The sequence below is a fragment of the Harpegnathos saltator genome, unplaced genomic scaffold (genome assembly GCF_003227715.2).
Source record: "Harpegnathos saltator strain DR-91 unplaced genomic scaffold, Hsal_v8.6 scaffold782, whole genome shotgun sequence".
In the NCBI taxonomy this organism is placed as follows: domain Eukaryota; kingdom Metazoa; phylum Arthropoda; class Insecta; order Hymenoptera; family Formicidae; genus Harpegnathos; species Harpegnathos saltator.
In genome coordinates, this window is record NW_020230629.1 from 49,809 (window position 1) to 62,810 (window position 13,002).

General features: G+C 54.4%; 1 protein-coding gene across 1 annotated transcript; it reads right to left on the bottom strand.

Moving 5' to 3' along the window:
* Positions 1 to 1,330: 1,330 nt before the first annotated feature.
* LOC112590330 (histone-lysine N-methyltransferase SETMAR-like) lies at positions 1,331 to 2,346 on the bottom strand. Its single transcript, XM_025306472.1, has 3 exons — positions 1,833 to 2,346; positions 1,545 to 1,718; positions 1,331 to 1,437 (listed from the first exon to the last, which is right to left on the bottom strand). Exons 1-3 carry the CDS (start codon positions 2,344 to 2,346, stop codon positions 1,331 to 1,333), a joined length of 795 nt encoding a protein of 264 aa, XP_025162257.1.
* Between the last annotated feature and the right edge of the window lie 10,656 nt (positions 2,347 to 13,002).

The following is a 13,002-nucleotide window of genomic DNA, read 5'->3' on the forward strand; positions in this document are numbered from 1 at the left end:
GATATTCGGACCGTGACTTCGGCGTACCTCGCCTCGATGTTCGATCGACGCTCTCGATGCACGAATATACCGCGCAATGTGTTCAATAGCTCACTGTTCAATTCGTAACCTTCGAGCGAGGCGATCAGCCCTGTTCCTTTCTCGTTCGTGCTTTCATCGTCATCGTTGTGCACGACATTTGTTTCCAGATTGATCGATAGATACAACGACCAAGGGTAACGAGACTCGGCTTCCCTTCGATCGCGATAAACACTAGTTTCCGTCAGCAAACGCGATATCATTTCGTCCACATGAAGAGGATCCTGCAGCACACGCGATCGCGGTGTGGTCCAATCGACGGTCCGTCGCTCCTCGCGCGAAGCGTAATCGATATACCGTATCGCCTCCGCGAACATCTCGTCCCTGATGTACCGACGCTCGCAATACGGACATTGTCGTTCCCTTTCCAATCGAATCCGATGATATTCGCGAATTGTCGCGACGATCGACGATTGTTCCGTTAGTTCGTCATCGATTCGCAGCGGATGACATTTCTCTTTTTTTTTCGATCGAACTAACGATCAAGAAGTTATTCGCGTTCGATATACGGGCGAAGGAACGTTATGGAGCGATAACGCATCGTGAAATCGCTCTCGGCGCATTGCCTGCTCGCGTCTGTTGATCACCGTGGTCATCAACAGATTACGTATCAGTCGTAACGTTCGCGCCATCGTTCTCTTCGTCATAATAGCCAACATAGCGATCGACAACCCCGCGATGAATCTCATCGTTCCAATTGTCGACATTTCACCGGTAATCGAGCCTTAGTCGTCGTTATCGCGAAATATTCCAAACTCTAATACGTCCTCGTTTGCGATAATCGCAGGTTTTTTCGATCGAAACACTCAGCTCTCTCTCTCTCTCGCTCTCGCTGAGGAGATAACGATCGAAGAACACGCGTTTCAATTTCGCGAAGATAACGATCGAGGGAACGCATTCCGAGCTCGGCGACTGACGACGTCGCTATCGCTCTCGAGAGAGTCTTGATGTTCGATCGAGATGCGATTTCGATGAAACGAGTCGATCTCGCGATCGCGGCGAACAAATAGTGAAATTCTCGGACAACAGAGGCAACAGATGAGACAACCAGTACGCCATGTTCTCCCATCGATCAGGAGCCACTCGTGCGAACACGGTGCACGTTACTCCTTCTTCGCATAGTAGCAACAGCTGGACCGCCACATCGCTCAGAATAGCTAGCGCGTTTTCGGTCGTGGAACCGTCACTGGCCACGAAGGTACGAGAAGCGACACCGTTCTGCGATTTTCGTCGCGCGCACTGAGGTACAAATTTAACGACAACCAAGTTCCACCAAGGATACGGATATCTGCCGCATCGGGTTACGCATCGACCACTGCATATGGCATCTAGTAACAGTTTGGCTGAAAAGTTCGTAGGCTAACATAGTAAGACAAATTTTTTTAGTAAAATTCGATTTTATTATTCAATATAATTGCCTTCGAGGGCGATACAACGATTATAGCGGTCATACAATTTTTCGATACCATTTTTATAGTACGATTTCTCTTTAGCCTCGAAATAGGCCTCAGCTTCGGCGATAACCTCTTCATCAGTGCTAAATTTTTTTCCAGCAAGCATTCTTTTGAGGTCTGCAAACAGAAAAAAGTCACTGGGGGCCAGATCTGGAGAATACGGTGGATGGGGAAGCAATTCGTAGCCTAATTCATGCAATTTTGCCATCGTTTTGATTTGTGACACGGTGCATTGTCTTGATGAAACAGCATTTTTTTTCTTCAAATGGGGCCGTTTTTTCGTGATTTCATCCTTTAAACGCTCCAACAAAGTTATGTAATACTCGCTGTTGATGGTCTGGCCCTTTTCGAGGTAATCAATGAATATAATACCACGCGCATCCCAGAATACTGATGCCATAACCTTGCCAGTCGACTGTTGCTTCTTTCCACGCTTTGGCTTCGGTTCATCGCGTTCAGTCCACTCGGCTGACTGTCGATTGGACTCTGGAGTGTAATGATGGAGCCATGTTTCATCCATTGTAATATATGGACGGAAAAATTCGTCTTTATTACGGTTGAATATCGCTAAATATTGCTCCGAATCATCAAAACGTTGTTGCTTTGGATCGATTGTGAGCACGCGCGGCACCCACTTTGCACACAGCTTTCGCATGTTCAAATATTCATGCACAATATGTCCAACACGTTCCTTTGATATCTTTAGAGTCTCAGCTATGTCGATCAACTTCACTCTACGATCATTCAAAATTATTTTGTGGACTTTTTTGATGTTTTCGTCGGTAAGCCTCTTTCGGTCGTCCACTGCGTGCATCGTCTTCGATGCTCATTTTACCTCGTTTAAATTTAGCAAATCACGTCTCAACGGTTGATTTTCCTGGTGCAGAGTCCGAATAATGTTTATCAAGCCAAGCCTTGGCTTCAACAGTATTTCTTTTCGCCAAAAAGCAATGCTTCATCAACACACGAAATTTTTTTTATCCATTTTTTCACAATAACAAAAGTTGCTTCACTCACAATGTTATATCTCACGAACCAATTGTCCGACACCTGTGAAATTTATACACGTTTCTTTAGAAGGTTGGTACTAACTAAACATCTTATGGATTTATTCTAGTAGCGTCATCTATGTGTTAGCCTACGAACTTTTCAGCCCAACTGTTATGCGTCGTTTGACGATCAATAGGTGCGAAGAATGCACTCGTTGCGCCTATGCGCTCCGACGAGTCGTTTCGCCGAACATGCCACCGTCGAACGGCAACGACCAATTCAGGAATAATTTGTTTCGTTACGCGCGATAGAGCGCAACGTACGCATATGTCGCGTCGCATCCAACCCCGTGCAGTTTTGTAACGAATCGCGCTCGGATGAATATCGCGCCGTGATATCATAGTGATCTCGCAATAGTCGCACAAAATCGGTAAAATGCGTAATAACCAATACACGACGTCGCGCAAGTGTTGAGTCGAAACTTCGGGAGCGATCGTCATTCAGTCGAAATCGATACGCGTCTCGCGATCGGACGATTGATAGCGGAAAACGGAGTACAACAATCTCGACAGATCATACGTTACGCGATCCTCCTCGCGAATAAAAGCGTCATCGTCGCTCTCGCTCGATGATGACGATTCTTCGTTCTCGGCGTAGTCACTGAGATTTCCTTGTTGTCGACACTCGTCCTTATCTGGATGAATTGGCGAGACAGCCAGGGATAGCGTTGATCGCTGTGATCGTCGCAGCAGTATTCCTCGCTGTCGTTCGTTGCGATGTTCGCGATCGCGTTCATAACGTGATTCGCCAACGACACTGCGCGCGGAAAAGACCGTAAATGACAACGCGCGTTGACAACGGACGTTCCTCACCGTACGTCGAAGTAAATCGAGTATGTCGTAGCAATACGGACATTTTTTCACGTGAAATCGCTGTCGCGTAATCACCCCTCTCGTTTCATCGACCTCCGGCAACATGATCGTTGCAAAAAAACGAACCATCGCCGAATTTTCGACAGCAACGCGCGAACTCCGTTCGAATTAAATGACTCGACGCCACGAACGGAGCGTGCTTCTCCGAGAGCAATAAAAACTCGATATCGAACAAACGCGAACTAGGTTACGAACGGTCGTCTTCTGGATGGTTTCTCACGTTTCTGAATCAGTCGTGAACCAGTCGCGGAACAACGGCGATACGCGAAACAGCGAACGAGCCACACTCTTCCACCAATCGACACTAGACAGCCACCCCCCCTAACTACAGATACAAAGTAAGGGGGAGAAGTGTAAAAGTACCTGTGTCCATCGCAGCGCTCCTCAGTGCGCAACCGACACTCGCCCGACGCCGAAGGGCTGTCGGTTTTTCGTCGCCGTGTGTAACTTTACGTTACACGCGTCGAACGTCCTCGCGCTGACACGAATGCGTTTTCCTTTCAGCTTCGGTCGAGATAACTGGAAAAAAAGGTTCTCTTCAGTGTTCGATTCGCGCAGAATCGGCGTGTCGTATCGAACGCTCGCGTTTACTGTCTCGATGATGTTATTGATCGGTTTCTCTCAGAGGCCGCGACAACCAATCGCGCTTCTCGCGCGTATCTCTCGATCCGCGAAAACGAAAAGTAGAATAGTAGTTCGCGTTTTTTCCCACCGCTCGCAATAGTACGCAAAAAGAGAAACAAACACCGCGGCGTCCCGAACGTTCGTGTTCTTCGATGCAACGGCACTGCTCGCACTCGTCCGATTCGTGTCACGAGACCGAGAGCTATTGGAATCGGTGCTAGCGTTTATTTTTTTTACAGACGGCGAACAACGTGCGATACTGACGGAAAATCGCGACGTTGTTTTTTTTTCAAACCAATAAAAACACGTACAGCGCATCGCGATATCGTATCGTCCGCTGAATCGAGTTTTGCCAATAAGACAACAGCGCGCTACATGGCCGCGGCGTCGACGCAACGACGTTTCGAATCGGGCGAGGAATGCCGCATATTTCCGCAATCGCGCGTTTTGCCGTCTCGAACGGCGATCAATCCGCGCTGGATGACGTCGGTTTGTCGCTTTCTCTCGAAGAAACCACGCTCGGCGGTACACTCCATGTCGTTCTCCTTGAGCTTCATGCGAGCGTACGGTGTATCCCGGCAAAACGTCGAGCGAAACGAGCGCGCAGCCGAGTTTGAAGCGGCTGGCGAACTGTTCGATCTGTTGAACAACAACATGAACGCCACCGATACGCTGAGGGTGTCGGACCTGCAGCGTCGGCGTTCGTTCGACGCGGCGGGTTTGCTCGAGCGAACGACGCGTACATCGACAGATTCGACGCGACGTTCGTTCCGTTGGTGCGGCGTCACCGTTCGCTGCTCGCGATGGCAGCCGAGCGCAACGACTACGAAGACGCGACGGTCGCCGATCCGATCACGTCGATCGCTTCCCTTCGTCGCGATATACTGGATATTCGCTCCGTGCTGACGACCGTGAACGAGCGCGCGCTCGACACGGGAATGCGCGTTCCGGCGGACGTGCGAAGCACGACGAGTCTCCGACGCGTCGACACGACACCGTTGGACGAGCTGGCGAGCGCGGACGCGAGCGTCATTGTTGACGACGCGACGTATCGCGAATTCGCGACGCGAGCTCGGAACGTTATGTCGCGCACCGTAGTAGCGAACAACGACGAAACTTCGACGCGACACGATCGCAGCTTCTCGTACTTCGAGGCGTACACGGCGTACGCGCCTATCGTGTACAGATACGAGTCGTTGAGCGAGATAACGTCCGCGTGGAACCGACGACGAGAACGCGTCGATAGCGGCGACGACGAATTGGTGCGTTGGATAATCCTGCCCGTGCGCGGAGTCTGGCAGAGCGGCACGTCTCAGATTCTCTGGATCGTGCTACACACTCTGACGGCGCTCACCGTACAACAGCGAAATCGCTACATCAATCGCGCGATCGCGTTGCTCGAGAATTTATCCTTCTACGTATAGCCGAGTGTTCCGCGCACTGGCGAAGGAATCGCGGGGACGAGTTCTTTCGTCACATCGGCGCGCTACCGGCGATCGTATTGCGCAAGCTGCCCATCGATATTGTGCTGTTGCGCTGTCACAACATTGTGCACGAGAACTCGCCGTACGGAGTTTCGAGCGCGATCGCCGCCGCCGGAGTGTCCAAGTGGACTCTGGCGAATCTGTGTCTGGATTATCGCGACTTCGCGGCGACCTCTCTGTTGCGTCGCGGCGATCGCGCGTCCGCGCTGTCGTTTCGTCAGCCGTATGTCTACCGGTGATGCGAGCCGTCGCGCGAACGACCGGTGAAACGCGCGACCTCCACGATCGCGATCGCGTTTTAACGACGTCGCTGCCGCCAACGATCCCCGTCACCGATGAGAACGGCGAGTCGACCGCGCTGGCTCTGGACTCGCTGAGGGAACATCACGGCTGCGCGCTGCTTCGCCGATTGTGGCACGACGTCGATCCGTTGATGACCGTGCCGATTTGTTGCGCCGTGTGGTGATAAAACGATCGACGCAATTCGCTCCGAACAACGAATGGCGCACAACGAGCGTAACCAGCGACGACAGTCGACGCGAGAACGACGCGAGACGACGCGAGAATGACAGCGCGAGCGACCGACGACCGCGAGACGACGAGAATTGCGAGCGTCCAACGACTTGGACGGAAGTGACGCGTTGGCTAGATTCATTGACATCGAGAATCACGTGCTGTATTCGCTCAGATTGGCTCGCCTGTTGACCTCGTCGGTGCTTCCGGCATGCGACGAGACCGACGACACGATCGCGGAGAGCGCGAAGCAATCGGAGCTGCGTACATTGTTCGACGATTACGAACATTTCATGAATTTTATTCGCGAGATCGGTTGTCGACACGCAGCGCTCTCTTTTCGCACCGAGACGAGACAACTGCGCGCCAAAGACGAATCGGCGACGCGTTTCGTCATCTGTAACGAGTGCGATAAAATCGTGCATCGTCGATGAATCGACGCGCGCTGCACGGAAGAACCGCGCGTTTTGTTTGCGTGAGAGAGAGAGAGAGAGAGTGAGAGAGGGAGAGAGAGAGGGAGAGAGGGAGAGAGGGAGAAATGGAGAGAAGTAGAGGGAGAGAGAGAGGAGGATGAGATGGAAAAAAATGTGTAGAAATGGGACGAATGAAGAATTCAGACGATGAACCAATTGTCGTTTTTTTATTGTTATCGCTTCCCAGTCCATTCGCCTCGCGCGTTAAGCGTCGCAACCGGACGAATAAGTAGCCACTATGTAACCGCGCGCCACGATGTAAGATTTTTGCGCATCGTACTTTATATTGGCCATTTGCACGAATCCGAGCACACCTCCGGGATCGGCGGTTCCTTTACCGCTGCTGCCGCCAGTGGTCTTTTTCGACGCACCTCCTCCTCCCATACCGCCTATCGCCTCGCAGACGACACTGTCCTCGCGACGCATCGACTCCAGCGCGGCGCTCGACAAAGGTCTCAGCACATCGAAATCGGAGCACGATTACAGACTGGACAGATTGACGTAAATGCGCACCTGCGCGGGCAACGGTCGCTCGCGAAATATCTTCTCTCGCACGTACTTTTGCACGACCTCCGTCAAATGGCCGAAGCGATTCTCGTACGCAGGATACCTGAGATTTCGATAGTTGCACTGCCAACGATATCAGGTAGAAGCCGTTGACGTAAACCGTACCGCCGCCGAACTGAACGTACCTCGTGCGCGTCATCGCGTACTCGTTGTATCTCAACTGATCTCGCGCAAAGTTCAACGCCGCGAACTGTTCCCTGTTTAGATCGACGCTCAATTTGCATCCGATCGATCGACCCGACCGAATGAGAAATCCCTGTAGCGCGTGATCCAAATCGCCGATCAGCGAAGCGACGCGACGATTCGTGTCATCGACGTCCTTGCAGCACGCGTCGTCCTCGGTCAATCGGAGCGACCTCTCGCGGGCGTCGTCGTCGTCCGACGATGAGGCCGACGCTCGGGCGGTGAACCTATCGGCCAGATCGTCGAGCGCCTGATTCTAGATGTTCAAATTGAACGCTGTCTTTCGGGCGATTCGTCCCAGACGCCACAAGAACCACAGCGCGTCGTCGAGCGTCTGTCGCACAGCATCTCCGTTGGCAGAGGTCGTCGCGCTGAACAATTCGGCGCACTTGTCGTCGTCCAATCGAGATAGCAGAGCGTACACCGAACGTTTTCCGTCCATCACGACAGAGTGCGTTCGTTTGCCCTTCAGATACATATCGTTCAACGCGACGACGTCGCTGTCATCCGGCACGATATCGGCTACTTTGTTCCACAAATCGTTCATATTGTCGATCACGTTGTAACGAGGAGTTTTACCCCCGTTACCATCGTGTGCCGGCGACCACCGATCGTCACACGATCGCGAGAAATCATCGCCAAGCGCCCGGCAACACCTATGCCGCGGCAACCCGCCAGACCGCCGGAAAAAGCCGAATTCTGCGAAGCGGTCGGGGAAGATCGGCCCCCCCCCCCAGAAAGAGGTAATTCGCGAAAATCGCATGTGCGACTTTCCGGGAAATCGGGGGGAACTAATCCCCCGATTATCGGCCACCGATCGTCGAGAGGAATTTAGGGTATAAAACCCGCTCTCGACGAGAAATCGGGGCAGACCGTGAGAGACAGTGAGTCCACCAGATCAGCTACCAAGGAGAGCTCCAGCGAGAATCGTGAAGAGAAGTCGACGAGAAGGCAAGGCATCCGCCGGTGAGTAAAGCTTCCACACCGTACCGAAACACCGGGAACTTTTACAAGACCCGGCAGCCGAGCCTCGTCGGCCGATCAGGCATCGCGACTTTACCGTACTTGTCCGTCTGTGTCGGCAGCAGTTAGCCACCGGTACAGAATATTTCTAAGTCTCTGTTCGCGAATTTACCGTATTCGTCCGTCTGTGTCGGCAGCAGTTAGCCACCGACACGGAATAATTCTAAGTCTCTGTTCGCGGATTTATACGTATTCGTCCGTCTGTGTCGGCAGCAGTTAGCCACCGACACGGAATATTTCTAAGTATCTGTTTCCGAACGAACGGCCGCAGTTAGCCGCCGTTCCGCGATTTCTAAGTGCCCGTCCGTCTGTGTCGGCAGCAGTTAGCCACCGACACAGAATATTTCTAAGTATCTGTTTCCGAACGAACGACAGCAGTTAGCCGCCGTTCCGCGATTTCTAAGTATTCGTCCGTCTGTGTCGGCAGCAGTTAGCCACCGACATAGAATAATTTCTAAGTTCTGTTCGTGAATATAAGTGCTCGTCCGTCTGTGTCGGCAGCAGTTAGCCACCGACACGGAAGATTTCTAAGTATCCGTTCGCGAATTTACCGTATTCGTCCGTCTGTGTCGGCAGCAGTTAGCCACCGACACAGAATAACTCTAAGTATCTGTTCGCGAGATTACCGTATTCGTCCGTCTGTGTCGGCAGCAGTTAGCCACCGGCACAGAATATTTCTAAGTATCCGTTCGCGGATTTATACGTGCTCGTCCGTCTGTGTCGGCAGCAGTTAGCCACCAGCACAGAATATTTCTAGGTATCTGTTCGCGGATTTATACGTGCTCGGCCGTCTGTGTCGGCGACCGTGGCCACCGAAGTCAAATATTTTCTAAGTTCCTGTGCGCGGATACCAGTGCTCGTTCGTCCGTGTCGGCAGCAGTTAGCCACCGACATAGAATAATTTCGAAGTTCTGTTCGTGAATATAAGTGCTCGTCCGTCTGTGTCGGCAGCAGTTAGCCACCGACATAGAATAATTTCGAAGTTCTGTTCGTGAATATAAGTGCTCGTCCGTCTGCATCGGCGGCCGTTGGCCACCGACGTAGAATATTCCCGAAGCATCGGTTCACGGAATTATCAGTGCTTGCCCGACTTTGTGACCGTGGTACGCTGCCCGGAATAAACCACCTCCCGCTCATCCAAAGAACAGCTGGCGTAAGTCGCCCTCAACAGGACTCGTGGCCGAGGACGTCGGAACGCCAAGAGGCCGCGGAACATCCCCTCTGATCCCGCGGATAGGGGACCATCCTTGCGGCTACGCAGGAAGCACGGGCACTAAGGAACGGACATCGCCGACGCCACACCGGGCCAGCGAGCCGCCCACATACATTTATATATATATATCTATTATATAGCATCGAACGTCTTTTAAATAAACGGGGGCGCCTTGCGGGACGCAACCAACTTGTTAACACAGAAACGCTGAACACACATTTCTTCCGAGAAGCTACCTTGAATTAGCCCTTCACCCGAGTAACGCACCGACGCGGCGGCGAGCGAGGCGTCGCGGAAGCGGCGAGCCGGGCGCGACGGTGGGGCGACCGATCGCACCGAACCCCGCGGGCGTTACCGTTACAACGTCGTTCTCCTCGATCTTGGTCTCGGTAGCAACGTCGATGCTCTTCGAATGATCGTCCGTTCGTCGGCTCGACGTTGCGACGTGGTCGCGAGGGTCGTCGACGCTGCTGACTTCTTCGCCGTTGTCACAGCTACCGCTGTCACCGCGAGCGCGAGTATCGCGGCTCTCTTCCGACGAAGCGCGAGAATCCTCCTCGCGCTCCGACGCCTCGTCGTCGAGGCGCGATGTCACCGACGTCGCACCGTGACGAACTCGTCTCGCTTTCGAGGTTCTGCGTTTCTTATCGTCGTCGCGACGTTCGTCCTCGCGCTCGTCGTCATCCTCGTCGTATCACGGACGACGTTTCTTCGATCGCGCGACCGATCCTCGTACCGCGGAACCCTCGCGCGATTACGAGGTAGCGACAACGGCCGCGCGATCGGCCGCATTCGCGCGGTTTCGAGCGCTCGAATCCTCCGCGTCGATTATCCGAATCGCACCCATTGTCACGTTCGTCCAATTCTCGTCGTTGCTCATGGTATCGGCGATCGTCACGGAGAAGTATCGCTCGTCGACGCTGTCGTTAATGCGGCGAACACACTGAGCGATTCTCGATTCGCGAGGCTGAGTGATATAAAAAACAAGCCGTCGGTCGTCGTGGCGTGTATCGTTCCCCGAGCAGAGATCGCTCGCGTCACCGACGATCGCTACTGGATGCGCATCGTACGCGTCGAACGAGTTCGTTTTATAGTTACCGAGAGCTTTCGCGATCGCGCGCACGTGCGCGTTCGTTTCGAGCGAGATTCTATAAGAGAGGTTCGGAGAGCGCGCGCGATAACGTTATCTCTCTCTCTCTCTCTCTCTCTCTCGCGCAACCGCGTGAAACGATCGAGTCCACGCGAAAAAATGCCGTCTCACGAATGGAAGAACATGGCTATCATTTTCGTGATAGTGGTGGTGCTGATCGTGCTGATAGCCTTCTGGATGAGCAACAACATCGGCAACAGTTTCGGCAATAGCGGTAACAGCAGCAGCTGCGGTAACAGCGGTCCAAACGGAATGTTCGGCAATTCGAGCGGCGGTACCGCCGCCGCCGCCCCCGCCGCTACTGCTCCGTATTCCTACCGACCTAAGTCGCGACACACGCGCACGCACGGCGCGTTCGATACTCCGCGTGTCATTTATCACGTTGTATTTTTTCATCCCTTGTTCTCAGCCAACAAGTTGCGATCGGGACGAGGAACGACCGGTGGTACCGCGGGATCCAGTGGCGACGGTAACAACGGCGGCGCGCCCGATCGTTTCGACGAGAGACACGCACCGTCCCGTTCGTAATGAACGACGCGACGAATCCTCTCGCCGGTGCGTCGGTACACAGTAGTAAGGAGTCGAGTCGTCTCTGACGCCACACCGATCGAACATCGAGAACAGATACGCGCATCGAGTGGACACGATGGCCGAACGCGAACGCGAGCGCGATTGCGTCCAGGTGCGCTTCGACGAATCTCGGCCGGAGCACGAGGCGTTCGAAGCGATGGACGACGTGGACATGTCATCGGCGGACAACGATGCCGAAGCGTCTCGCTCCTCCGCGCAACCGTCGAAGCTGTAGGACGGACTCGCGAAGGCCGACAAGTTCGTCTTGCCAGTGTGGCTGAGTCGCAAGTTACCGCTCGTTTGGTCGAACGTGGATCTGTGCATGAAGAACGCGGCGAGACACGGACGCGGCTGTTGCTTGGTCGCACCTATGTCGTACTGTCAAGGCTCGACGGCCGTGACGGTTTCTGCGCGTTTCATCTGCGCGCCATCTTCAATATGAGTCACGCGGCGCGTTTTAGGCGATCAATCCGTACGCCAGCGGCAGATCGCCGATCATGGACGCCGTGCGCTACGTACAAACGGCGTCGATCAATATGCTGCGATGTCACGACAAACGCATACCCGCGGTACTACGCGACATGTACAAAATGCTGCTGCGCGACGGTGATCGCGAAGCGTACTGCAAAGTGAGCATGGTGTTCAATATGTACATGCAGTCGTTGACGAGACTGACGTTCTACCGGGACGCCGTTCAATTGGGCACCGGCGTAATGGCGTCCACCGCGTCCAAGCTCGTTCCGCTGGACAGAGGAGTGTGCGCCATTTCCATCACTATGGAGGACGTGTTCAACGACAATCGATGGAATCGCGAATCGTACTACGCGAGAGCGAGAGGTGGCTCCTGCGAGAACCCGTACTTTCGTCTGATGCGCTCGGTCGTGCTGGAGGCACTGCGCGAGTACGTGGGTAATGACTCGCGACTGTTCAGAGACGCGCCGGTGTACGAGTCGACTGACATGGACGCCGTCAACACGTACGTGGAGATGTTCGTCAAGAGGAAGCGAGCGGTCGACGACACCGCGGATGCGCCGACGCGATCGTTCCATCGTCGCGGCGATTCCGGCGCGAGAGAGAATCGAGCCGCGACCGCCGTGAACGACGAGCGAGGCGAGCGAGTCGCCGCGCGTTCGTTCGACGCGAGAACCGAATACGACGACGATGGCGTCGCGAACGACGGCGGCGGCGGGACGCGCGACGATGTCGATCGCTCATCGAATGTCGACGAACCTCGGTTCGACGGCGTCGCAAACGAACGCGACGCGAGCGCGTCGACGATCGCGCCGTCGTAACGACCGTCCGTCGACGTTATCGAGTCGCGAGTCTCGTCGACCGACGAACGCGATCATCGCGATCTCGCGTCGCCGGAACGAGAGACGCGCGCGACTGCGTCGATCGCGATCGGCGCCGCGACGACTCGCCTCGAGGACGCTCCTCGCGACGACGCGATCGACGCCACCAAGGTCCACGATGCGACAAAGCCATCGGGCGAGGACGACGACGACACCGACGATACCGTCCTGCTGTCGCGTCTTCTCGAACACACGATCGTCTCCACGGAGAAAAAGGAATCTCGCGCGGCCGCGAATCGTCCTCGAGGGAAGCGAGAATCGTCGTCCGCGCGACGACGACGCGCCGCTACGATCGTCGACGACGCGATCGCTGTCTCGGGAGGCGATCGCGAGTCGCGTCAACGGTCGCGATCTCGCGTCGCCGCCGCGACGACGGGCGATTACGCGCTCGAGGCG

Coding starts and splice junctions, on each gene's coding strand:
- LOC112590330 (XM_025306472.1), bottom strand. CDS start 2,346: ATGCACGCAGTGGACGACCGAAAGAGGCTTACCGACGAAAACATCAAA. Junction 1,719..1,832: donor TTACATAACTTTGTTGGAGC/GTTTAAAGGATG, acceptor TGCATGAATTAG/GCTACGAATTGCTTCCCCAT. Junction 1,438..1,544: donor GAAATCGTACTATAAAAATG/GTATCGAAAAAT, acceptor TTACTATGTTAG/CCTACGAACTTTTCAGCCAA.